The following is a 27,656-nucleotide window of genomic DNA, read 5'->3' as shown; positions in this document are numbered from 1 at the left end:
AAAGTTTGTTGTTTTCACGCCGTGTTCCCTAGAGTGAGAAGGTCAGGTTTTCTTGTTCTCTCCTAGCCGCGTGTTTACACCACAGGAATAATGTGTGGTTTTTTCCTCTCAAACTTTATGCTAACCTGAAATCAGTCGTACCTCTTGAGTTTAGACCTGAGGAGACATGTTTTGAGCAATGGTGCGATGTTCTTGATATGTTTAAAATGGTTTGATTATTATTTTATGGCGATCTAATGTGGTACTAATCGTGATTTACTTGTATAACTTTCGCCTCCACAATCCAGCTTGTCTCTAGTCTTGCTGAAGAATTAGCTTGCCATTTTTGTGATGGTGATGACGTCGGTATGAATTTAAACAAATTAGCATATTGTGACGTCACTGACTGGGTCTTCAACCCGTGCCTTCGGGCGCATCATCGCAAACCTCATTTTGATGCAGGCTATATAGACCACAAACAAATTAAAATCTTTGTCAAAAACATGTTTATTGCATGAATTTCAGGTGAAAAGAAAAAAATTAGTTACTGTTATACTGTTTTACTTGCATCCACCGCTACGTATCAATGCAACCTAAAAATGAGAGACCGTTTACTTTGCTTTCTTAGGTTGTCACTTTTGTGAAAAAAATCTTGTTTGATTTGAGTGACAAGTGTTCATTGAGTCGATTGTAAAATTGATTTTGCATGTCTAAAGTTTTATACGGCAAATAACACCAAATATAGATAAATCCACGGACAACAGGCAGGAGGAATGTAAAAATTAAATATATTGGTAAAGACCAATTTCTGATGATTTATTGGCGTGAAGTTACGTGCACAATGCCAAACAGGAGTGCAACATTTTCGAAAAACAATAAGCAGAGTGGACTGCCATAATGCAAAACATTTACTGCAGGCTTCAACATGGCTACGATTAAATTTCAACAACAACAAAAAATCGCATTGCCGATTTTCTTGGGCTGTAAAAAAAAAAAAAAGTTTTTCGAATATTCGTCGAATTTAAAATAAAAATCCATTAAGGAAGCTGCCTTATGAGCCCCGGTACGTGTTCCATTCCATCTCGCCGCGCGCACAGCTGTGTCTACACAACTTTCAAAGGCGGACAAGCTCGACACACAGTATCTGCTGTCTCATCTTTCACCTTGTGTACGCGCACCGTTGGACTCGCATCTCGCACAAGAGAGCTGCATGTTTAGAAAGACATGTAAAATTAATGTATTTAATTTAATTTTCTAAAAATATCTCGAGACTTTATGTTGGGTTTTTGTTCCCCATCCCACTGCATCTCATGTTTTTAAATGAAAAAAATGTATCCTGTGTGACTGGTTTTCCGCTCTTTTTATTTATTTAACAATGCATGCATATAGTTCTTTAAGCAACTTCATAAACATTATTTTAAATATTATGTTGTTTTTTCACAGTCATGTATTCTAATGCTTTGAATAAAAATGCAGTAATATTTTGCTCGATGCGCTATTTTGAGGCCTCAGAAGAGAAGCAAAAAGCTTTTCTTCACCCTAACTGAAATTATGCATTTTGATCATATTTTGATCATATTTAAGTAAAAAATTTGAATTTAGTTTTTCAGCTATTTTGACAGCCCTAGGTGATTCAAGCCCGAAACTGTATGAGACTGAATACCGGCAGAATTCACATTTCTGTTGTAAAAAGAGAAACATTGTGCAGAAGTATTATTTGCTGTTATGCGTGTTTGTCCGAAGCTGCAGTTGCTGTGTGACGCCTGTTCAAAAAAAAAAAAAAAAAAAAAAAAACCTGGACGCGCTCCGAGAGAAGGTCGTTAAAATCGTGCTTGATTCGTGCAATAGATTTTCGGACATAAAGTGACAGTCGACACGGTCACGGTTTTAGACTAGAGAGGAGAAGGGATGGGAAAAGATCTGGGCACAGTTTTTCCAGAACTTCGTGCCAAGTTAAAGCGGTGTCGAGCTGTTTTAATGAATTATTTAGATGTATTATGGTGCCCGAACCCTTATGACTTTGAACAGAGACCGGGAACATTTAGTTTACTGCAGCCGCAGCCATCATTACCAAGCGTGAACCGTTGACTCTGACAGTGAATGAGACGAAGCGAACGCACAGGCCACAGTGTGACATCCGTGTAAACACAGATGACGTCAAGGGTTTTTTTTTATTAAAGAAGATAGCCTTCATTTGTATGTAGGCCTAGGCAATTTATATATTTACAATACTTAAATATAATTAATAGTATTTTATTGCTTTTGTATTAGTTGTTTTAAGAGTAAAAAAAATATTGGTCGGTCTTAACGCAAATTTACAATTGGCAAGTCGGTCGGACTAAAAGCAAAAAAAAATTGAGTCGGTCCTAAATTGACAGGGTCGGTCGGGTTACGGCAAACAAGAATATTTTTAAGGATGGCCTCATATTATTTTAAATTGAATTTGCTTTTAATAAGAAACCTGACAATCTAATGACCATCTTTTAATAGAAGCCTATTTCCTGCTGATCATTGTGAGTTACAGTTGTACACCTGCATCCTTTCAGACTTACCAGGAAGACAGGTTAGGAGTAATCAGTGTCTTCCCCTTGATGTCCCTTCTGAATAAACTGTAAATGAAGAGCTGCCAGAGAAGATAAGTCTCATTTATTATTAGGGTTGTCAGTCAACTAAATATTTAATTGAAACAATTGCACATGTTTGTTAATTAAATGATTTAAATATTTTATGAAAAAATAAAGCTCATGCTACTGTGGCATAAATCTAAGGTGACATATTGCCTGGTAGTATAATGTGTATATTAACATGCACTACCAAAAAAAAAAAAAATGTATACAGTATATATAAGAGATTAAGTGGTTCAAATAAGATGTTTTAGTTTTTCAGACAGCAGGATCCAAATGTTGCATATATATATATATATATTTTCATTATATTTTTATGATAAGTAAAACTGGTAAAACTGATGCTGTTTTTACCAAAAAAAAAAAAAAAAGTAGTCAATTTCCACCAAAATCTTAAGCAGTACAACTGTTCTGATTGATAATATTGTTATTTACAGTTAATGTTTAATGAACTAAAATTTCTAATTTGCCATCACAGGGGATAAATTACTAATGGATATTATTTCTCCACAATATTATTTCTATTCTTTTATTGAATTTCTTGTCAAATAAAATATTTTTTTAATAATAAGGTGCTTTGCAACAATATTTAAAACCTTAGTTTAAATGTAGAATTTATTTAATTTTCTAAAGCATTTGTGATTTTTATTTATTTATTTATATATATTATTTTTTATTTCTTTTTCTTTTTAGGTTGTTGCTTAATGCTATTTTAGTTGTATTATTTTGTATGTATTTACTTATGTTATCATAAATATTTGAGTTATTCTTATGTTTTGTAGTGTATATAAACAAACAGAAGCCATTTATTTCCAACAATGATGCCAACCCTTCAGATAAGCGAAGTAAAACAAACTTGTTGTTCTTTCACAGTCCTAGTTCAGTTCAGTGTGAGGGAGTGAATGCGGATGGCAGTGTGTCAAACCAAAGACACTTTTAGATGCAGTCGGCTTCCAGTGTAAATTCATTACTCGTGCTCTAAAGAACTCCTGCGTGTTAGCGATCATTAGTGAGAGGATTCTGGCTTCTTGTGCTGCTCAGTTCATGCTCTGTATTTTTCCTCACCTCATTGATATTTCCTCGAACGGCCTGTCCGGTTAGTCTGCCCCTCTCCTTTCCCAAGAATTCCCTGGGATGCTGAAATCTCTACAGTGTGCTGTGTGCTGTGCCTGTTTGTGTGCGGCTGTGTGGGAGTGAATGTGTTCTCATTCCGCTTGGGTTTATGTGTATGTGTGAGGGGCTGCTGCCATGGAGATGATATTTTTCTTGTCCTCTCCAGCAGTTGGCTTGAAGTGATTTACTCCTTGGCTTTGCATAGCTGCATTCCTCATGGACTGAAATGATTGGGGAAAAGTCCAACTCTATTGTCAGGAGCCAAGGAGCTCTTTGATTCAGCTCCAGAAGCTTCGATCCTGCAGGTTTAATGAAAGGAGCTTAGGAAAGAACTTCATTTTTTAGCCACTGTACTTTGTTTGGACATATAAAGAAACACCTTTAGGGGTTCTTTCATTACATTCAAATGGAGAGGTTCAAATGAGATGTTTTAGTTTTTCAGACAGCAGGATCCAAATGTTGGAGACCACATATGAATGTAAAAAAAAAAAAAAAAAAAAAATATATATATATATATATATATTATCATATTTAAATGTTTACATTTTTACATAATAATATTTCTTGCATAATTACTTATAGAAGTTTTTATATTAAATATTTTTGACCATCTTCTATTATAATTTAACTCTATTTTTTACATTATATTTGTTTCTTAATTTTTCTGAACACAACATAGCTCCTAGGGTCATTCGGGTACTCAAACCCCTCCACCACGTTAAGGTGGCAGTTCAAGGAGGAGACACAGTCGAATGCCTTCTCCAAATCCACAAAGCACATGTGGACTGGTTGGGCAAACTCCCATGAACCCTCCAGCACCCCGTAGAGGGTATAGAGCTGGTCCAGTGTTCCACGGCCTGGACGAAAACCACACTGTTCCTCCTGAATCCGAGGTTCTACTATCGGCCGGATTCTCCTCTCCAGTACCCTGGCATAGACTTTCCCAGGGAGGCTGAGAAGTGTGATCCCCCTGTAGTTGGAACACACCCTCCGGTCCCCCTTCTTAAAAAGAGGGACCACCACCCCGGTCTGCCATCCCAGAGGCACCGTCCCCGACTGCCACGCGATGCTGCAGAGGCGTGTCAGCCAAGACAGCCCCACAACATCCAGAGACTTGAGGTACTCAGGGCGGATCTCATCCAGCCCCGGTGCCTTGCCACCGAGGAGTTTCTTGACTACCTCGGTGACTTCAGCTTGGGTGATGGACGAGTCCACATCTGAGCCCTCAGCCTCTGCTTCCTCAATGGAAGACGTGACAGCGGGATTGAGGAGATCCTCGAAGTATTCCTTCCACCGTCCAACGACATCCCCAGTTGAGGTCAACAGCTCCCCACCTCTACTGTAAACAGCATTGGTAGGGCACTGCTTCCCTCTCCTGAGGCGCCGGACGGTTTGCCAGAATCTCTTCGAGGCCGACCGATAGTCCTTCTCCATGGCCTCACCGAACTCCTCCCAGGCCCGAGTTTTTGCCTCCACAACCACCCGGGCTGCAGTCCGCTTGGCCTGCCGGTACCTATCAGCTGCCTCAGGAGTCCCACAAGCCAACCAGGCCCAATAGGACTCCTTCTTCAGCTTGACGGCATCCCTTACTTCCGGTGTCCACCACCGGGTTCGGGGATTGCCGCCTCGACAGGCACCGGAGACCTTACAGCCACAGCTCCGAGCGGCCGCTTCGGCAATGGAGGTGGAGAACATGGTCCACTCGGACTCAATATCTCCAGCCTCCCTCGGGATCTGGTCGAAGCTCTGCCGGAGGTGGGAGTTGAAGATCTCTCTGACAGGAGGATCTGCCAAACGTTCCCAGCAGACCCTCACAGTACGTTTGGGTCTGCCGAGTCTGTCCAGCTTCCTCCCCCGCCATCGGATCCAACTCACCACCAGGTGGTGATCAGTTGACAGCTCCGCCCCTCTCTTCACCCGAGTGTCCAAGACATACGGCCGGAGGTTGGATGAAACGACCACAAAGTCGATCATCGACCTACGGCCTAGGGTGTCATGGTGCCACGTGTACGCATGGACACCCTTATGCTTGAACATGGTGTTCGTTATGGACAAGCTGTAACTAGCACAGAAGTCCAATAACTGAACACCACTCGGGTTCAGATCAGGGGGGCCGTTCCTCCCAATCACGCCCCTCCAGGTGTCACTGTCGTTGCCCACGTGGGCGTTGAAATCCCCCAGTAAAACGACGGAGTCCCCAGTCGGAGCACTTTCCAGCACCCCTCCCAGAGACTCCAAGAAGGCCGGGTACTCTGCACTGCCGTTCGGCCCGTAGGCACAAACGACAGTGAGAGACCTATCCCCGACCCGAAGGCGCAGGGAAGCGACCCTCTCGTTCACCGGGGTAAACTCCAACACATGGCAGCTGAGCTGGGGGGCTATAAGCAGACCCACACCAGCCCGCCGCCTCTCACCATGGGCAACTCCAGAGTGGTGAAGAGTCCATCCTCTCTCGAGGAGTGTGGTTCCAGAGCCCAAGCTGTGCGTAGAGGTGATCCCGACTATCGCTAGTCGGAACCTCTCAACCTCACGCACAATCTCGGGCTCCTTTCCCGCCAGTGAGGTGACATTCCACGTCCCTAGAGCTAGTTTCCGTGTCCAGGGATCGGGCTGTCGAGGCCCCCGCCTTCGACTGCTGCCCGATTCTCTAAGCACCGGCCCCTTACAGTCCCTCCTGTAGGTGGTGAGCCCACGGGAAGGCGGCCCCACGTCGCTCCTTCGGGCTGAGCCCGGCCGGCCCCCGTGGGGGGAGGCCCGGCCACCAGGCGCTCGCATACGAGCCCCAACCCCGGGCCTGGCTCCAGGGTGGGGCCCCGGCTGCGCCATACCGGGCGACGTCACGGTCCTTTTATGTGATCTTTTCATAAGGGGTTTGTGAACCGCTCTTAGTCTGACCCGTCGCCTAGGACCTGTTTGCCTTGGGAGACCCTACCAGGGGCATATAGCATAAGGCATTCGACTGTGTCCCTCGCGGCAGCCTGTGGAGGGTGCTCCGGGAGTATGGGGTCCGGGGCCCTTTGCTAAGGGCTATCCGGTCCCTGTACGACCGGAGCAGGAGCTTGGTTCGTATTGCCAGCAGTAAGTCAGACTTGTTCCCGGTGCGTGTTGGACTCCGGCAGGGCTGCCCTTTGTCGCCGGTTCTGTTCATGATTTTTATGGACAGAATTTCTAGGCGCAGCCAGGGGCCGGAGGGGGTCAGGTTTGGTGACAACACAATTTCGTCTCTGCTCTTTGCGGATGATGTTGTCGTGTTGGCTTCATCAAGCCAGGACCTTCAGCATGCACTAGGACGGTTTGCAGCCGAGTGTGAAGCGGCAGGGATGAGAATCAGCACCTCCAAATCCGAGGCCATGGTCCTCAGTCGGAAAAGGGTGGCTTGCCCACTTCAGGTTGGTGGAGAGTTCCTGCCTCAAGTGGAGGAGTTTAAGTATCTTGGGGTCTTGTTCACGAGTGAGGGAAGGATGGAACGGGAGATTGACAGACGGATCGGTTCAGCTTCTGCAGTAATGCGGTCGATGTACCGGTCTGTCGTGGTGAAGAAAGAGCTGAGCCGCAAGGTGAAGCTCTCGATTTACCGGTCAATCTACGTTCCTACTCTCACCTATGGTCATGAGCTTTGGGTCATGACCGAAAGGACAAGATCCCGGATACAGGCGGCCGAAATGAGCTTTCTGCGCAGGGTGGCTGGGCGATCCCTTAGAGATAGGGTGAGAAGCTCAGTCACCCGGGAGGAGCTCAGAGTAGAGCCGCTGCTCCTCCACATCGAGAGGGGTCAGCTGAGGTGGCTCGGGCATCTGTTCCGGATGCCTCCTGGACGCCTTCCCGGGAAGGTGTTCCGGGCGCGTCCCACTGGGAGGAGACCCCGGGGAAGACCTAGGACACGCTGGAGAGACTATGTCTCCCGGCTGGCCTGGGAACGCCTCGGTGTCCCCCCAGAAGAGCTGGAGGAAGTGTCTAGGGAGAGGGAAGTCTGGGGTTCTCTGCTTAGACTGCTGCCCCCGCGACCCGGCCCCGGATAAGCGGAAGAAGATGGATGGATGGAATTTTTCTGAAATTCAGGAGTATTATTTTGTTACAGATTTCACTTGATTTGGTTATGGATTTTAATTAATTACTTGATATTAATATTAGTAATGTGCAACTTTAGACGTCACTGGTAAAGATCTGGGTGCAAAAACTTTTTCTGTCATGGGACTGTCACTTTTTTAAATTGCATGTTATTGATCCTGCTGTAACATTTTCTGGACAAATGCATAGTTATAATCATGGGCAGAAGAAAATCGCCTGTTCTCTTCATTGCTCCAAGGTCACAGTTTCTTTTGAACTGCTTAATGCAGCTTCTACCGCTCACAAAGTCAATGCAATGAGGTCATATGTAGAGCATCCTTGATTAAAAATCTCCACAGGTTTGCTTGACCGTGAACATCATGTACAGCCGTCATTCCAGGAACCAGGGTCTATTATCTTATCATTGAGTCTATTTAGATGCACCGTAATATCTCAGATTAGCTCAAATAAATGTATTTACTGTGATTGGAGTAGGGCTGGGCGATATATCGAATATTAGCGATACTATCGGAATAATTTTGACGACGATGTACAATTTGAATATATCGGGAATATCGAATATTTCAAATTCAAGCATACTTTCCCAAAAGAACGCGCCGAATGTCCAAAAAAGGAGCCTGTAACTGCTGACTGCTCTACGCCCCTCTACTACGAGAGCTGTAATGATAGCGGTTGCCAGATAACAAGAGTTTAAATCTCTGAATCAGAGCTCCACTGTTACAAGGATACATTTTCTTCCCGGTGTTTGCTTATTTTAAACAATCTGGCAACCATGCGCACGTGCTCACTCCTCATTGCGGAAGAGCCGCCGACGATAATCTGAAAACACTAACAAGCTGGAATGGAGCGATCTAATGAAAGCGTCGTTCAGCCGGTCTGTGTTCTGTCGTGAGATCTCAACTGTATTGTTTGCATTTGTGATCGCAAAATAAATGCACTTACTCGACCGCTGATGTTTGAATAGAGAAACATAGGCTATGGCCATTTGGAATTACTATTGGGGAATTTCACTGATATGTTTACCAGTTTCCATAATATAGACAGAGAGAATGCAAAAGTCTTTGGTATTCATTTATATATATTTATATATAAGAAATAGCTATGTGCTTCAGCAACTAGCTCCCCATCTAAGAGGGTTTTTAGTGTCAGTAGGAACAGTTTCATGCCACAGAGCTTCTCTTAAAACCACAGACAGTTGACAGACTTGTGTTCTTAGCTTAAAAACTTGTTAAAAAATTAAAATAATAAAATACTTATCCCAGTTGCATAGTTTAAATTGTGAATTGCATGCACTAAAAAGTTGACAGAATGCACTTTCTGTAACTGTTACTTAATTTGCACTGCTTCAGTTACATATAGGCCTACATGTATTCATTAATAAAAAGCAGTAAGTGATCTCTTGGTCTAGATTTTTTAACTGCTTAAATTAGCTGTTTAATCTAAATGTTTTTTTTTTTTTTTAATGGGCAAAAGAAAATCATGTTTTATTTTTTATCATTTAAATGCAAACATATCGAGATATATATCGAATATCGTAAAAATTTTGACAATATCGAGATATCATTTTTTTTTTGTATATCGCCCAGCCCTAGATTGGAGGTTTTTTCACTCAGTATTCCCTACACTTCACTGATTGCAAGTGTTTGAGCTGATACTGTTAACATAATTGTATGACCCAGGTCTCACAGGAAGTTTTTTTTTCAGCCCAGGTTTAATATATTCTTTCCTCTCCTTTTCCCCTCATCTTTGTTCATTGTGAAGATAAACTTTTTGGTTGCTGTCATGTGAAAATCTGAGGTGTTAGATGCTCACATACCAACTGTTTCTTCCACATTATTTATTTCCTGATAAGTGGTTTGGATGTGCTTTCCCCTTGGGGTTCAGTAAGTTTCCCATCAGCGATAGGGACTTCATAAAATCTTTCATGTTATGTGCAAGGAAAAGGGTAAAGGCAGCCTGGAGCTCTGTGGATTTAGCCTCTGTGAAATATCAATGTTTTGTGTGTTCTGCAGCAGAAGTGGTGATATGTACACCTAAAGCTGGACGGGATTTGTGAGCATACAAACTGAAGCACGATGCAAATCTAGTTTTTAAAATATACACGAAAGAAAATGTTTTTCATGCACTTACTATAAAATCTAAAACTAGTTTGCGTTTGCTGGGAGTTTTTTTTCTTCTCTCCAGTGCTGCTAAGATGACGTGAAGCTTGCACAGACACAACTCTTGAGCGATGACTGTGACTCTAGGGTTTAACCGAGCACTGTTATATAAAAACACTCTTCCCCTATATAAAAGCTCTCTTTTCTGAGCGCCAAACGTTTGTCTGCTGGCTGCGCTGAACATCCGCTGAAAATCCCATCACTCACTGGCGCTGAGGTCTTCTTTGAAGCTTTCTTTTAACAGTCCCAATATTTTTGCCTTGTTCCATTTACCCATTTTCCACCAATAGGGTGCCAAAGCTGGTGCCCAATCAGGAGCCAGTTTTAGGAAATCAGTTTCCTAAAAATGATGGAACCAATGGTTTCTCTCAGCTTTACCTCACAATCCTTCTGGTTGATGGTACTGTACTTTGCAAATTTCCATCACTGAAAAGGTGGTTCCTGAGTAAAAAAATGTGCCAACCTCTGAAACCAACTGATAAGAACTGTGAACGTCATATTTTAGGGGGTGGGATAATGCTAGCAATTAAGCTTTCAGAACAGGGTGACGTAAAACAAAATACATAATTGATCCCACTCCTTCACTGCACATCGACTTTAGCCACTCTATTTTTATTGTGAATATGCCAAGGTTCTCACTCACCCTGTGCCTTTTTGTTTATTTTCTGTTTTGATTTTTTTGTGTTTTTTTTAGTTTTGTTATTTTAGATTTGCTTTGTAATGAGTTGTTTGTTGTTTTTGAATTGTTTTGTTTCATGCTTGTTGTTTTTTTTTGTTTGGTATCGTTTGGTTTTGTTTTGTGTCGTACATTTATGTTGTTTGTTTGTTATGTTTTGTTTTTTTGGCAACGTTTTGGCTTTGGCAAACCTGCAACATTTTAGTATGAAGGATTTAGTGGTCTTTGGCAAGAAAAGGCAGACAGGTGGAGTGTTTCTTTAGAGCATTTGGCTTTTTGCACAGGAGGTTCATGTGTAAATGCTTGTTTGTTTTCTCTAGAGATGAGTTACAGCGAGAGTGCTGAGGTGGAACTGTTTGTATAATTTGCTCATCAATGACACGATAATTATGTTGTATCACTAAGAGCCTGCTGGAGTATCAGTCCAGAATAAATCCCACCTGAAGGGCTTTTGTATTTAGTCACTCTCAGTCACGCTGTGCGTATATAGACATTAAAATCAGTCGCCCACATTCACGCTCCTAATGCACTCATCTCTTGCTGCGCTCATCTCCGCAGGTCATATCATCATTCTCATCGTAAGTATCCTTCTCTTTACATTTGAGCGGATGCATAATGACCAAAGCAATGAAAAGCAGCACTATGAGTTCACAATGAACTGACGTAGAAGTTTTTTGAGCTTCCTTTTTTAGTTTAGTTTGGTTCATGTTACATAATGGGTAGAGCTTCTGTCAGGATAGATGATGCTCATCTAGGTGGTATATTATGATGACTCTGATAGGTTTCCTGTTTGATTAAACTCACTTTGGTATGTCAGGAAGAACATTTCCCCTGATGAGGAGTGACAGCTGCTTTGTTGCTGGAAGAGCTTGTTATTAGTCTGATCATTGTAAGACTGTGTGTCAAATTCATTATAGTTTGAAGATCAAGACACCTAATGGGGGACAAATGTAATTTAAATGAGGTTATAAACTTTGGAATGTTCTTTGGGTTTAACAGTATTGGACAACTTCAAAGAATAAAAGTATGTAATTAACTTGTTAGTGTATTAGCGTAGCACTGTGAAATGTCAGGGTCAAGGTCCCGGGATGCTTTCTAACAACTTTAGCTGATGAAACAATGGAGCAATTTGCAGTGGTTGTTGGTTCCAATGGTTTCGGCCACAAGAAATGTCACGTGTGACTGTTGCAAAGTTCTGTATAAGTCATTTTGAATGCTTTTGATGAAACTGTCCTTTAAATTTAGTCAGTATTTCATCATTTTTATAAGAAAATAAGATTCTGGTTGAAGATAATGATAATGCGCAACATGATGAAATTGTGTGCCAAACTGTATTAGACTAACCTGAGCTCCTTTCAAGATGGCATATAATGAGTATATCGGAGTATTAGCTACTGTGCTGTGAATTCTGTGTTTTTAGATGATTCCAGTGCAGAGGGCTCAGACGAATCTACCGTGGACCGCAGCTATGTGAAAAAGAAGCTTGAACATGGCTTAACGCGGATCTGGCAGGTAGGGAGTGCGCTCATTTACTTGTTTCTTTCTCTGTTTGTTCTCCGTTCCTCCATTAGCTTCATGACTTGCCCCCCCCCCACCTCTCGCCCTCCACTCTCTGCCCCCAGGATGTCCAATTGAAAGTGAAAGCCTATTTGCTGGGAACAGACGTGTCCAACTTCAAGTACGACGACTTCATTGTGGTTCTGGATGTTATCAGCAGGTAGGGACCAACTTCCTCATTAGTGCTAATTGGATTGGCCTGGGCGGACCAACTTCAGCATTTCCCCACCATTCCTTCTGCCTCATGAGAAACTCTCCTAAAGAGAAAACAGGGCCAAGGGCATCAATGAAGCCGCTTGTTCCTCAACAAGAGGGGTGGTGTGGTCATCCCCATTAACAGGGCTCAATTAAAAGGCCATTTTGTGTGTGAAACCGCAGCCCTGTGTATTGATCCTGCCTCGGGGTCACTGACTTGTGTGAATACAAGCACCATTTTCTGCCCTCGCTGGGACATGTGATGTGAAGTAACTCTTTGGGGTTAATTAGAAGAGTGAACTGCTTTCTACTACTTTTTTTCTTGTCTGTTTTTTGTTTTTCTTTGCCGAATGATAGGTTGATGCAGGTGGGAGAGGAATTCTGCGGCAGCAAGTCTGAGGTGTTGCAAGAGTCCATTAAGAGACAGAGTGTAAAATACTTTAAGAACTATCACAGGTAAGATAAAAAGAGCTCAGTTGCAAAAGGTATTCACTAAAGTGCTGTAGTGATTATGTATGTTTGCAGGGTTATTGAAGACTGTATTTCTGTGACCAGCATCTTGCACAATTTGTTCATCAACTTTTGAATTCATTTTGGAGCTTAAATACAATTGCCAGATTTAAAAAGCTAAAGTTTGGCTATAAACAAACTACGTCACAGTCGCACGACTTAAATGTCACCACTATCAAGCTTCCAAAAACTCTTTAAAATTTTATTTGAAATGTACAATTTGAAAACTTTGAGTTTTCAAGAATCTGAGTAAAACACTTATGAGGCTAACGGACTTGATGAGTTTACCTGTTTGGCATGTTGTTGTTAATGTCCCCGTCCCCGACAAGCTCAGTAGTCCCATTAAGCCCCTTGTTAGTGACTGCCTTTTTCAAGACATATAAAAGTTTTAAAAAAGCATGAGTGATTTGCATGATGTAGATCAAAATGTGAAAATATCTTGAGCTTGTGTTAAACAGAGAAATGTAACCAACCAACCAACCAACCCCCCACAAAAAAAGCCCATTGACTTCAGGATGTAGAATGTCCAAAAATGCTAGTTTCCAGGTTTAAGTACTTATTCCTGCAGCAGTGTTTTGTGGCCATTGATAGTGTTGTTTATTTGTTCATGCTGTTTTAGTGCTGAATTGACTAATTAAACATGCAAATGATTTAACACTGCAAACATGTTCTCAATGTCACAGTGTTCACTGTAGCTCTAGATATTGCATTGCACTAGCAAAGGTTGGTAAACTTTTTTTCATGGTTAATTTGAGGTAAATTGGCCTCAATTTGCTCATGTCTTTCGCAACATATTATTGTGCATTCAAGCAAATACTGTCCAAAACTGCTGACTCACTCACTAAACATTTAATGTTGTGTAGTTCACTAGGAAACAAGTGTAAGAGTATATTCAGATAGAGATAGAGTATTGTGGACTATGCATCATGTTCCAAATCATAAAAGAACACTTGAAATGCATTCCAAAAAAATATATAACAACAGGGGTTTGGAAACTTATGAATTAATGTGCTTTTATCCAATCAGATGTAGTTATCTGTCTGAACAAAGCTGAAATATCCGTTCCTGCTGCTGTAGTCAGCATTACAAAGACCTTTTCTGCTTGATGAGATGGAGGACAATGAAAGAGGGCATCTTACCATTATTTCTGAATATTCAAGCAGTTGGATAGCATCCATAAAGTGATAATCTGTCAGTCTTCTGAATGCTTAATCTCTGCTGTCACTGCATCACCATTAACACATTGTGCCATTACAATATATATTTTACCCTCTGGCTTAGAGGACAAAACGGATTAGTTTCTCTTTATAGTGCTGTAAATTTGAACCATTTAAACATATCATGGATTGACTAGAGATGGTATTTAAAATCTCAAACACTTCATTTGAGTCTAGAGAGCTCATCCCACCCATCCCATCATGTTAACTGCCGGTATGGTCTTTAGAGATTAGTGGTGGCCTTCCACTTTTTGCTTACCTAGCGTTCAGCATGAATTATAATTTTTGATGTTGATGTTGTGCAAGACTGCTGGTATTGACCTTGTCTAGCAGCGAGCCACTTTGACACTCAATGTGGCATGACTTGCTCTAACCTTCTTCACTGATCGACTCTTGAACTGATTCTTGAACTGTTTCTGCCGGCCCATTTCTTTTTCAGTGAGTTGAATGGCAAAGGGTATTCAGTTGACAAAAGCCAAACTCTTGTCATTTCTCCTTGTACCCCTGCAGAACCCGCCTGGAGGAGTTGCGAATGTTTCTTGAAAATGAAACATGGGAGTTGTGCCCTGTGAAGTACAACTTCAGTATTGCCCAGCTTCATGTAAGTCCTAATGCCAAAGAAAAGGCTTTGAAATGACTTTTATTCATGACTGATCTCAACTAACTGGCATCGCTGACAGTATTTAGGGATTTCACATTTGCATATGAAGATGAGGCGGAGAGCTTTTGTTCTGGGCGCGCTTCGCACTGACAGTCAACACAGGGCTACAAGCCAAAGGCACATGAACATGCTTTCTTACATAACAAGCGCTGTTCATAGACACGTTCTCAATGATTAGTGGGTCAAAAAGTGTTCTTTATGTGAGTAATGCAGGAAATGAGATCACTCCGCGGTGGGTGGTTTTCTAACCAAACAGATAGCGTTTTTGTAGATCATTTTCTTTCGGTTTTCCCATCTTGCCGTAATGGAGCACTTTTATATGCATTTTAAATCTCAGGAAAGGCTTGACAACTTGATGAATGAGGGTAAGCATCATCACTGATTGTATTCCAACATAAGCTGTTTTCTCTTCTAGTCAGGGTGTCATCTGTCTCAAAACAAATTACACACTGGAAGGCAAGTATATTCACCCAAGAGTATCTGTCGAATAAACCGAAATGCATCTCTTTCAATTATTATATGCTAAACAGGGTCTTTGGCTCGATAAAGTGTTCTCTGATAGACCTTTTATGCTGTTTTGTGCAGAGTATACAGGTATTTTCTCAAAAGAAGTGCCACTAGTTTTATATGGTAGAGAAAGGCGGTGTTGAATATCACATCAGTGAATGGCATAATCAGTGGTGCTTTTTAATGAGCCGCATTTGCATAACGACTTCTTGTTGGAGCTTTAATGTGCAAAGTAGTTTAACTGTGAGAAGCTTTAGGTCACTTGGCGCTCGAAGCTTTTGCACTTTCACCCTTGCAGCTTAATTGTTAATTGAAAAAAATAATAATTGCAGAATGAGTTTTTTTTTTTAAGTGTTTTTTTAAACCAAAATTGCAATGATATTTTAAACAGAAAACCTAAAGCTTTACTTAAGTGCTTTGAAACAATCTGCATTATTTTATGTTGATGTAATTTCAACTGAAACAGGAAGAGAGGGCATTACATGTCAAACAGTCCCGCCCCCTTTTTAAAGTGTAACTAAACCCCTGCTCAGAGCCTAACTCCACCCACTGACAATATTTGAAAAATGCTGAAAAGTGGGCAGATCCCAGCGGAGATAGATGGGACGAACCTAGGTCGGGGCTGAGCGAGTGCAGCGTGATCCTGAGACCCGCAGTGACAGATTGATTGACAGCTGCTGTCAGAGACGCTAAAATGGAGAGTGACTGTAATGACGCAAATAGCTTTGCAACAGAGCGATCATTTGAAGTAGAGGACTTTTCTCACTTTTTGAGCCGCTGGCTCAAACTGCGGTCTTAACTCCCTCACCGCGTCGCTTTTCAGCGCGAGCTGTGTGGAGAACCCCATTTCCACCTCCATTGCGTTGGAGAAGCAATCCCTTGTAAAACGCAGTTTGCACACTCGAGCTCTAGGCGGGAACCTGCGGTCTTCCAGGCCAAGTGCATGCAACCACTGGCGCTTAATTTTAAAGTCTGCTGGGGAACTATGCAGTCCAGCAGTGCTGTCGCAACCAGCAACACACCTCCGTACCATCCTGACCACTGTACTAAATGCAGATAAATCTACGCTAACTTGAAGATCTAAATAACTATATAATTGCTATGCTAAATAGATGCTATATTAGTCTATCCTGGTCGTTACCAATACTCGCAATTCCAGCTCCTGACTCATACAGTGATTTTGATGGTTTTATACTGCCAAGGGCGTGGTAGCTCGTACCAAGGGGCGTGGTGAGCTGGAAACTGCTTATGTCACCTGCCACCGCTTACGTCACTTGCCACCGCAACATCCAATAGGAAAAATCAACTGCAGTAGCCACCGTTCAACCTGAAGAGGGCAGCACTCACATGTTTTTACACCATATATTGTAGAATTAAAACACTTTATACTCAAATGTCAAAAAAGTTACTCGAATCAATAAACAGCACTAATAAAGCCCCATTCTTATAGATCATTAACTAAAAAAAGTTGGTTTAGGGTTAAGTTACTCTTTAAATAGCCAATAGAATTCCATTATATTAGCTTGGGCTAGAGCCGTTGAGCTCAGTAAAGCTGCATCTAATCACCGGGGACCAATAGAAATTGTTTAGCAACCAGAGCGAGCCTTTCCAGAAAGTTTGTTTTGAAAGGCTGTATCAACTGTTAAAAAAATGTATTTAAAAAAAACTATGTTTTGACCTGATTTTGTTCAAATGTTGTTCATTCTTCAATTTCGCTTGAAGTATACTGGGGCCTTTAGAGCTACCTTTCTGTCTCCTCCTTGGACATTTAACCAACACAAACAATTCAACTAAACCTAGCCCACCAAATCTCCACCTAACCTACTTTTTAGCTTTTTGATCTGTATGATATGAAATCTGATATATTAGTTTTGTTTTCCCCTTTTTCAGGAGTTCAAGTTCATGGGTCAGTGTCGTTCTCCTTCAGTATCTCCCAGCAGGCAGCTGGAATCCACAGAGCTGCTGGAACTTTCTCTGTTTGAGCAGTACCTGCAGGGAGGAAATCCTTTTGAGATGCAGATCGACAATAAAGAAGAGGAGGCCGATGATGTCCTGGCTTCTAATGGGGTAGATAGTAGTATAGTTGAAACATTATTGCCATTCAGAGCAGCATATACACAGTAGGTTCTAGCAATATTTAAAAAGTCAAATTCCAGTCAATTCCAGCTGTATAAGAGAAAAAAAAGATGTCTGATTTTTAACAGACGTTTTGTTTTGAATCTTTCAATGTAGCTAAATTTTTTTTTTTCTCTTCATTTCAAGTTGTCATTAGATGACCATTTGATATGATTCTTTAGGGTCTTAATGAAAGGTCTATAACATACTTTGGTTAAAATTTCTTTAAGGTAGTGTGTAAAAGAAAGTAGTGCTCTTTTCACAGCAACCTGCTAACTAGCACATTATTAGGAAAGGCGATTTGCAAAGATTCATAAAAAACCCTTATACTCACTTCATCTTTAGGTGAAACTGGATCACTAATGATTTTATCATTATAGGGTGGTTCTGTACACACACTGGCAAAACACATTTATGTGCAAATAACATAAAAGTGAGTTTTGCATCCGATGACCCCTTTAATAATTTTTCATTTTCGTTTAATTATTGCCTGAGAAAAATTTCAGTATATGGATACATTCAAAATTTTCCTACAATATTAAACAATTTAACAATATTTCTGCTGTACTATTTGGCATCAGGCTTGAGCAAACAAGCATTTTAGAAGGGTTTACGGTTACACTTACATTCTTATTAGATGCTTGCCAAGCTGGCTGCTGAAAAGGAGAAAATAAATGAGAGTGAAAATTTGATGCGTAAATATTTTGTAAAATTAAATGGCTCATTGTTCTTATAACTGTTGACAGAGGCCATTAGTTCTATGTGGAGAAAATACTCTTCATTATTAAAGCTTTGATGTGCTTGGCGTCTCTGATGATGGTCCTGTAATGAAAACAAACGCTGTATGTTGATGACTGAGAGTGCGAGCCCTTGATACAAGTGCTTTTACTCTGAGAGAGAACAAACTGTTTTAAGTATTCCATGCTGTTTTGTTAGTCACTACGTCTATCAGCTTTAAGGTAAATGTGTTTAAGGTTAGATTTATCTGTTGAATCTGCATCACGTTTTTTATAATGGTGCGTTAAAGGCCTTTTTTTTCAATTCCAGTTCTGAATCTCAGAGAATTAAAGGGTTAGTTCACCCAAAAATTTAAATTATGTCATTAATTACTCACCCTCATGTCATTCCAAATCCGTAAGACCTTTGCCCAAAGTGCAAACAATGTATCCGGAGGTCATGTGTGTTTGGAAGGACATGAGGGTAAGTAATTAATGACAGAATTTTTGTTTTTGGGTGAATTATCCCTTTAAGGCTAAATCATTGTACTATCTTTATGATACGCTTTGTTTAGTTTCATAATCTACAGATCAGTTCCCTATTGATGCTTCATTCATACTGCTAAGACGCTTTTTAATAATGCAGTGTAACTGTGTGACCATTGGTTCGTGCAGTACACATTAAAGGGGTAATATGACATTGCTAAAAAGAACATTATTTTGTGTATTTGGTGTCATTTTTGTTTGTTGTTTAAGATTAAAAAAAAAAACATTTTCCACATAATAAACATTATTGTTGCTCCTCTTTGCCCCGCCTTTCTGATACACATCGATTTTTACAAAGCTCATCGTTCTGAAAAGCAAGGTGTATGCTGATTGGCCAGCTATCCAGTGTGTTGTGATTGGCTGAATGTTTTAAGTGTGTGAAGGAAATGTTGCACCCCTTAACATACTGTGATACTGTCTCCCTGCCCGACAAGACAACACCAATGAAACCCATTATAAACCAGGCATTTGTTGCATCCAGTGGGAACATAATTACTGATTAAAATGACCTATACTGTCATACGTGTAGACAAAAAAACTTTTGTGCATTTTTGTTCTGAGAAACGACAAACAACAAGCGCTAATCTACTGCTCAAAACTTGTGTTTGAATCATCAGTGGCAAATTCTTTAAATATGTAAATGCACTTACAAGCTGTGTGTCAGAAGCACCAGACTATCCTTGCAAAGTTGGAATTGCCCCACTTTATAGAAACAGACACCGTATTGTAGGCAGTAAACAATCCTCCGTAAAATTCATTGCACACATCTGAATATTTTGGTTGAACTGTTCTGGGCCAGTGTTGTAAATACAACTTAACCACTGATTTCTAGTTGTGGCCTCTTTTGGAAGGCCAAACAAAGTAGTTTTGCTTTCACAACAAAACACACAGCACACACAGCTCCACAACATGGCGGTGGCTGCAACAGTGAGAATAAAAGTTGCGCCTTCTTTTTTTGAGTTAACATTTGGGCAGCGTAATGCAAATCTTCCCACACAGTGACATAGACATGTGGGGCGAGTTAGAATGAGATGTTTTAGGGGTGTGTGGTTGTCTTAATTTTATGAAGAATATCTCTTTGGATTTGAGACTTTAGTCTTTGCAACTTTACAGGTCTTCTTTATGCACCAAGAGCTTGTAACACTCCAAAGAGAAAGGGAAAATTGAAAATCGCATCATATGACCCCTTTAAAAATAAACCAACGGCTCGGCAGCAGTGCTTCGTATTTTACTATTCTTTTACTATTCTTATCCTCTTGTGCCCTGAGGTGCCTAGGGCAAGGCTACACATGTAGTCATTCCTCTGCCATAGCTCAATTCTTGAAGATGGCTAAGGACTCAGCTGTCCGGATTGAGTTGGGGAGGTCATGGGGAGGTCCACCAGGAAGGAACATTTAATTTAAAAGTCCGTAAAAGTGACTTTGTGCTTCTTTGGGATGGCACAATCAAGCGACGTTCACTTGCAGAACGCAAGCTTCTAGAGGGCACATAAGTCTGAAGTAACAAATTTAGGTAAATGGGTGCAGAGTCAGTGGTAGTTTTGTAGGCAAACATCAATGCCTTGAATTTTATACAAGCAGCTATTGGAAGCCAGTGCAAATTGATAAACAGAGGTGTGACATGTATTCTTTTTGGCTCATTAAAAATTAATCCTGCTGCCGCGTTCTTAATTAATTGTAAAGGTTTGATAGAATTGGCTGGAAGACCTGCCAAGAGGGCATTGCAATAGTCCAGCCTGGACAGAACAAGAGCTTGAACAAGGAGTTGTGCAGCATGTTCCGAAAGAAAGGGCTTGATGGGCTTGATCTTCTTGATGTTGAATAAAGCAAATCTGCAGGATCGGACAGTTTTAGCAATGTGGTCTGAGAAAGTCAGCTGATCATCAATCATAACTCCAAGGCTTCTAGCTGTTTTTGAAGGAGTTATGGTTGATGTGCCTAACTTGATGGTGATATTGTGATGAAACGATGGGTTTGCTGGAATCACAAGCAGTTCTGTCTTGGCAAGGTTGAGTTGAAGGTGATGGTCCATCATCCAGGAAGAAATGTCTGTTAGACAAGCTGAGATGCAAATAGCTACCGTCGGATCATCAGGATGGAATGAGAGGTAGAGTTGAGTGTCATCAGCATAGCAGTGGTATGAAAAGCCATGTTTCTGAATGACAGAACCTAATGATGCCATGTAGACAGAGAAGAGAAGTGGTCCAAGAACTGAGCCCTGAGGCACCCCAGTAGTTAGATGTTGTGACACCTCACCTCACATCTCCAAGATACTTTGAAGGACCTATCTGATAGGTAAGACTCAAACCATTGAAGTGTGGTTCCTGAGATGCCTTTTGCCTGTAGGGTTGATAGAATGATCTGGTGGTTAACCGTGTCAAAAGCAGCGGACAGATCAAGCAGGATAAGTACTGAAGATTTGGATTCCGCTCTTGCCAGTCTTAGAGCTTCATCAACTGAGAGCAAGGCAGTCTAAGTTGAATGTCCACTTCTGAAGCCAGATTGGTTGCTGTCAAGGAGGTTGTTGTGTGTGAGAAATGTAGAGACTTGGTTGAACACAGCTCGTTCAAGTGTTTTTGCAATGAAAGGAAGAAGGGAAACTGGTCTGTAGTTCTCTAAAAGAGAAGGATTGAGGTTGGGTTTTTTAAGTAGTGGAGTTATACGTGCCTGTCTAAAGTGTGGAGGGATGTGTTGATGATGTGAGTGAGTGCAGGTACAACTGCACTTGGCTTGAAGGAGATGAGATGGAATAGGATCAAGCCGGCAAGTTGTAGGGTGATTAGAAAGGATGAGTTTTGAGACTTCTGCCTCAGAGAGTGAAGATAAGGATGTAATTGAGTGTACGTTTGCTGGTGATATGAGCTTGAGTGATTGTGGTGTGGAAAATTGTGCACTAATGTGTTTAATTTTATTAATGAAAAACGTTGCAAAGTCATCAGCTATTAGAGATGAAGGAGGAGGGGGAGGAGGAGCACAAAGAAGTAAGGAAAATGTTTTAAAAAGCATGCGAGAGTTAAGACGAATTGTTAATTTTGTTATGCTAGCATGTCATTTTAGCAGTGGAGACATTAGCAGAGAAAGAAGATAGGAGTGACTGATACATATTAAGATCAGTAGTATTTCTGGATTTGCGCTACACCCTTTCAGCAGCTCTAAGCTTAGAACGGTGTTCGCGTAGAACATCAGATAACCAAGGGGCAGAAGGGGTGTTACGGGCTGGCCTGGAAGATAAGGGGCAAACAGTGTCTAAACAAGATGTAAGAGTGGAGCAGAAAGTATCAGTAGCACTGTTAGCATCCAAAGATGGAAACAGTTTAGGGGAAGGAAGTGAAGATGAAACCATTGCAGAAAGCCGGGAGGGTGAAAGTGTGCATAGGTTGCGTCGAAAGATGACATGTGGAGGGGTAAGTGAAGTGTCAGGGACCATGTTGAGGTTAAGAGTGAGGAGGAAGTGATCCGACGTTTGCAGTGGAGTAACCAGAACATGATCAGTAGAGCAGTGTCGTGTATAAATAAGGTCCAGTTGGTTGCCTGATTTGTGAGTAGCAGTAGTTGACACTCGGTTGAGATCAAAAGAGGCAAGCAGAGTGTGGAAATCAGCATACAGAGGTTTATCTAGATGGATGTTGAAATCTCCAAGCATAACTAGGGGAGCACCATCCTCAGAAAAGGTTGAGAGCAACACATTTAATTCATCCAAAAAGTTACCCAGTGGTCCTGGGGGTCGATAGACAACTACAAAATGTATTTTAAAAGGGTAGGTAACAGTAACTGAATGAGATTCAAAGGAGCTGTTGATACCCAAAGATGATAAAGGATTAAATTTCCAATCATTAGAGATGAGCAGACCAGTACCTCCACCTCTTCCAGTCAAACGGGGGGAGTGGGAAAATGAGAAATTATTGGAGAGTGCTGCAGGTGTAGCAGTGTCCTCTGGTTTGATCCAGGTCTCTGTTAGGGCCATGAGATTAAGCTTTGAATGACTAATAATAGAAGTAATGAAATCGGCTTTGTTTACAGCAGACTTGCAATTCCAGAGACCAATAGAAAAAGGAAGTAGTGTATTAGCAGATATAGGCAAAGTGTGCAGGTTGTTAAGATTGCGCTGTCTACATTGTGTGATGTGTGGTTTGCGAGTGGTAGTGATAGTAGGGATCTGGAAACACATAGTAAGATTTGGTTATAAAGAAAAACCAAAAAAAAAAAAAAACCCAACTGAAACAGAAATGAAACAAGAAGGAAAAGGATTAATTGAAACAATACTTATATTCCCTGCCGATTAGGGTTGGCATGACGCGTTGAACTCATCGATGACGTCGACGCAAAAAATATGTCGATGCAAAATATGCGCATCGATTCGTCGACCTGTTTTTATTTTACTAAAAAACGTTTGCAAAACGTTTACCTTATTTGCGCTGAATATACGCGATGGCCGGATCAACATTCTGTCCAACGTTATATAACCAATCCAGGGGTTTTTCTGCATTAATCTTTTTTTTTTTGGCGGCTGTCAAAGCCTTATTTGATCGTAAGTAGAATAGAACGACTGCTGCGCCTGACAGGACGCGTACGAGAGAGAGCCCCGGCTGCACGCGAGCACTCACAGTCTTCAAACAACACGAGCGCTTCTTGCTCTCTCTCTCCCTCGTGCATATTAATCAAAATCATTAAACACGATAGAAAAAGGGCGAAACACCAAAGTTTCACGAGCGCTGTCTTGCTCTCTCTCTCTCTCTCTCTCCCTCGTGCATATTAACCAAAATCATTAGACACGATAGAAAAAGGGGGGAACGCCAAAGTTTCATGTGGAGCATTCTGAGATTTTTTTTTCTCCATGACAGGCTGCTAGCTCCCACTGTTAATTTTTTTTTTTTTTTTTTGGAAAAGCACTCTGTATTAGCTTAAAGCCCTCAAGTTTACATTGGTTACTGTATTCTTTCAATTGCTCTAAACAAGTATTTTGGGTGATCTTTTTTATTGAATGCTAGACATCAAGTTGTTGTTATTTTCATCTGAAAGAAGAACTTTTTTTCAGTAAGCTAGGCCCTATGTGTTCAGTAAGCTTGTTTCAGTAAGCTATGTGTTTTCAAGGCTTCAAGGTTTTATTGAATGCTATCTCTATACAAGTGCAAAGTAATGCATTCTTAGTCAGTCTTTTATTTTGTAATTTTAAGAGCAATAAACATATATCGCAATGTTAAGGAATTCATGTTTTTTTCATTCAGATATGTAAATCAACATGTATAAATTGTTAGTAGTCAATTAATGGGGAGATATTCGAAATCGAATCGGTCAGAAAAAAATTAACCGTTAGATTAATCGATGCATCGAAAAAATAATCGCTAGATTAATCGTTTAAAAAATAATCATTTATCCCAGCCCTACTGCCGATGTTCCTGCCCGGTGGAGTCGCACGGTAGAGTCGATGGTTTTTACACTGTTCGATCTTCACAAGAGGAGGGCTTAACTGGAGGGCTGCCGCAACCGATGCCGCGGTATACTAATGATCTGCTTTTAACTCCCGCTGATTTAACTGCTTCTCACAAAGGGTATTTCTTTACACTCTCTTGGCTGGCGCTTGAACACACTTTACTGTATATCACAACAAAGGTCTAAGCAAGTGTACTACACGAACCAGTGGCTGGGCAGTTACACTGCGTTATTTCAGGTTTCAGTTCAGGAGAATATAGTGTCTTGGCAAACTCAGTATACATTCCCGTATCTAAGGGAACCTAGGTTACATTTGTTACAGAGTATGTTTTCTACTTTATCTGTTGGTTTTACTGGTCTTAGATGGCTTCTGTTTCCTTTCTCTGCAGTATGAGTCAGATGAGCTGGAGAAGAGTGTGTATCAGGACTACGACAGTGACAGTGATGTACCGGAGGAGCTGAAACAAGACTATGTAGATGAACAGACAGGAGACGCTCCAGTGAAGAGGTCAGTACTGAGTAATCATGCAGATGCTCACATCACACAGGATCACCTCAGTTCTGTATACTAAGTAATTGCCCACCAAATGGTATGTCGACAGTTAGTTTACATATGCATGGTTTGATAATTGTCCTGTTGGCATGTTTTCATAAATTAGTGTGCTGTAGATCCAGGTCACACATGAATCGGTTCATTAACCCAAGACGAGGTCAGGAGGCAACAAACTTCTCATTTATGGACTCTTGTTCCCTCTCAGGCAGCATAAATCATTTAAATTCACACTGTGTACAGCGAACACACAAGCTATCATTAGCCTCTTATCAGCAAGAAAGGCTTTAATTATTTTATGAAGAATGAGCCTTTTAAGTCCACAAGGCTGCCGTTTAGAGCCATTTGGGGCTTTGAAGTTAAATAAAACGGTCTCAAGAAGATTGTTAAAATGTCTCCTTTTGGAATTACATCATGTGGTTGTGTTTTGCCAACTACATGAGTGTGCAAACTGGCTTTTTTTTTTTTTTTTACATTTCATAATTGCTCTCGGCTTGGTCTCCGTGTCTAAGTGTGATAGAAATATCATAAATCGAGGAAATGATTAGGAATGTGATTAAGCAGTGAACCCTGATGAATATTTAATGCCTGTTTGTTCCTCAAGAAGATGACTGACAGTTTTCCCTGCAGTAAATCAGCTGGCACATTCCATGTTGTGACACTTCATTGTTAGAGACTACCACATTTTGAGGGCTGTAACATTTTGCATATTTAAAATGACATAAGCTTTCTTAAATGCAATATGGTGACTCTTGCTCACAATCTGTGACTTTAGTGCTTGTTTAGAATACATCTGGAATATTCTGGGTTCAAGGTTGGTTCAATACAATTTAAGCTCTGTTGCCAGAATTTGTGTTAATAATTATTATCGCCACAGAAATAATTTCAGCTTGCCACTAATATTCTTAAAAAATAAGCAAAAATAGATTTTTTTAGTGAGGCACTTCCAATTTTTAAAACTTGTTTATTATTTAAACTATAAACCTTGGATACAGCTTTACACAGAAATGGTTGGCAAATAAACATGTTCACGTTAAAGTCATGTAAACGCACATATTGCACATATGATATGTGATAAATATCATATATTCATCTATTCTGCAAAACCCAGAACACCCACTTCAGTTAAATCTGAACCCAGGTTAATGACAGAAGTGTGTGAATGAGACTCTCCAGTTTTAAAGGTCATTGAACTCCAATGCTCCTAATAATTTTGGATCTCAGTGTCCCTGCTCTCTCCTCCCTTAATTAGCGTGTCCAGAGAGACACTTCGCAGCTGGAAGAGGTCTGACTACAATCTGAACCGAGCCAATGCCCCTATCCTTACCAACACCACCCTCAACGTGATTCGTCTGGTTGGTGAGTAATTGACCTCTGAGCTTAGACTCATGCAAGACTGATGGTGCATGATAAAGTTGACCCTAAGCAGAAGACCACAGTTTGCCCTCTAATTAACAGGCTAATAGATCAATTACTATGAAAGAGGTGCGTTCTTGGAGTCAGCTGTGTTCTGTTTCAGCTTCCGGTCATTAACTCCTTTCTGAGCATGTGCCTGCTCATCTCTTCAGGTTCGTTTGAACACTTGTTTGATGTGTTGAATGAGATAAAGGCTATGACACCATTCATCTTTAAATGTTCAGTTTAAGGCAAACGGAATCTAAAAAAAAAAAAAAAAAATGCTGTCATGAACCCATGGGTGTAAATTGTATTTTTGATAAAAGTGCTGATTTTGTGAAATGGACAATTTAGGTTGTTTAAAATGTTTTGCTGAAGTCAGCTGGAGTACTTTTTACATCCAGATGTTAAAATTAATTCAACACCATCTGGTAACTTCATCAGTGTTTTAGAAGATATCCATTTGTAGTTATCAGTAAAATTTTGAGCCCTTTAAATTATTTTAGTGTAAGAGGAGAGTGTCCGTTTACTCACCTCCATGTTGATCGACTATATATATATATATAAAGTATTATATTTCAAATATGGCACAATGGCACATTTGCCAAGGTATTGCGTTTCAGTTCTGTATTTCTACATTATTTGCATTCATATTTCCCTAAATCTTTGGTTTTATATTCTGTATGTGAACGTTATTTGTTTGCCTTTCATATATATCTCACTTTTTTCTGATTGATTTTGCTTTTTATAGGAAAATACATGCAGATGATGAACATTCTGAAGCCCATTGCCTTTGATGTCATCCACTGCGTGTCTCAGCTCTTTGATTATTACCTGTATGCCGTCTACACCTTCTTTGGCCGCAATGACATGGTATGGCATTTCAAAGCATTTTTGTTCTCCTCCATGTTCGGTGTTAATTCTTAATATTATGCAATATTTATTATGTAAAATTGGATCCTTGCTGTACTGTGTTGTATATTTTCTCCGGATGGTACACTCATAGTTTTTTCCTCTAGTGTTTGCAAGCCTCCTGGGCACTGTTCTATAATTACTTCCATTATCAAGTGAGCAAGTGTTTAGGCGTAGAGTTTGCCTTTAAGAGGCTGGACTCTGAACATCAAAGAAAGGTGTAAATGTCTGAATGAATTCTCAGTCGCTTGTTTGCAGCAATTCTGAAAATTAGGTTTGTAGTAGTAATTTAACCCTACTGTAACTTGAAATGTAGCCTTCACAAAAAGATAGATGTGTTTCAATGACCCTTGAGGGTTTTGGATAAAGAAAATTGCGCCTGCAGAAGTTCATGTCTAGAATTGTTAAGTGATTTCATTGCAGACCTCTCTATAGGCTTGAGCCCTCAAGCTACAGTTCTCGAAGCTTTAATAAGCACAGCTTTAGGCTTGATGAATCAAGAGTTGTACAGTTCCAAAAAAAAAAATTAGATAGCAGCTAAATTATCCTCATAATAGTCACTCTTTGAGACTCAATAAGCCGTTTTCGTCAGTGCCTTTGCCACAGCATTAATATCCCATAATATACCGCACTTTAGCAGCTCCATTGAAAGGAGCTTGTTTCTTGCTCCCCAGATTACTCTTGGTTATTTTCTGTGCACTGTCCCAAATGACCTTACAACTAAGCC

At 40.7% G+C, this 27,656-nt stretch overlaps 1 protein-coding gene across 4 annotated transcripts in view; it reads left to right on the top strand.

The window, feature by feature from the left end:
• vps50 (VPS50 EARP/GARPII complex subunit) overlaps positions 1-27,656 on the top strand; it is a 136,599-nt gene that overhangs the window by 55,199 nt on the left and 53,744 nt on the right. For all 4 annotated transcript variants that reach the window (XM_059556447.1, XM_059556446.1, XM_059556448.1 and 1 more), the window contains exons 14-21: positions 12,040-12,131; positions 12,242-12,336; positions 12,729-12,827; positions 14,609-14,699; positions 17,157-17,333; positions 24,462-24,580; positions 25,875-25,981; positions 26,769-26,890. In XM_059556447.1, the coding sequence (XP_059412430.1) occupies positions 12,040-12,131; positions 12,242-12,336; positions 12,729-12,827; positions 14,609-14,699; positions 17,157-17,333; positions 24,462-24,580; positions 25,875-25,981; positions 26,769-26,890 (902 nt within the window). The remainder of the gene's footprint in view (positions 1-12,039; positions 12,132-12,241; positions 12,337-12,728; positions 12,828-14,608; positions 14,700-17,156; positions 17,334-24,461; positions 24,581-25,874; positions 25,982-26,768; positions 26,891-27,656) is intronic.

The sequence above is a fragment of the Carassius carassius genome, chromosome 8, assembly GCF_963082965.1.
Source record: "Carassius carassius chromosome 8, fCarCar2.1, whole genome shotgun sequence".
Classification (NCBI taxonomy): Eukaryota; Metazoa; Chordata; class Actinopteri; order Cypriniformes; family Cyprinidae; genus Carassius; species Carassius carassius.
The sequence above is the reverse complement of the archived record's forward strand: the minus strand, read 5'-3'. Positions and strand labels throughout refer to the sequence as shown.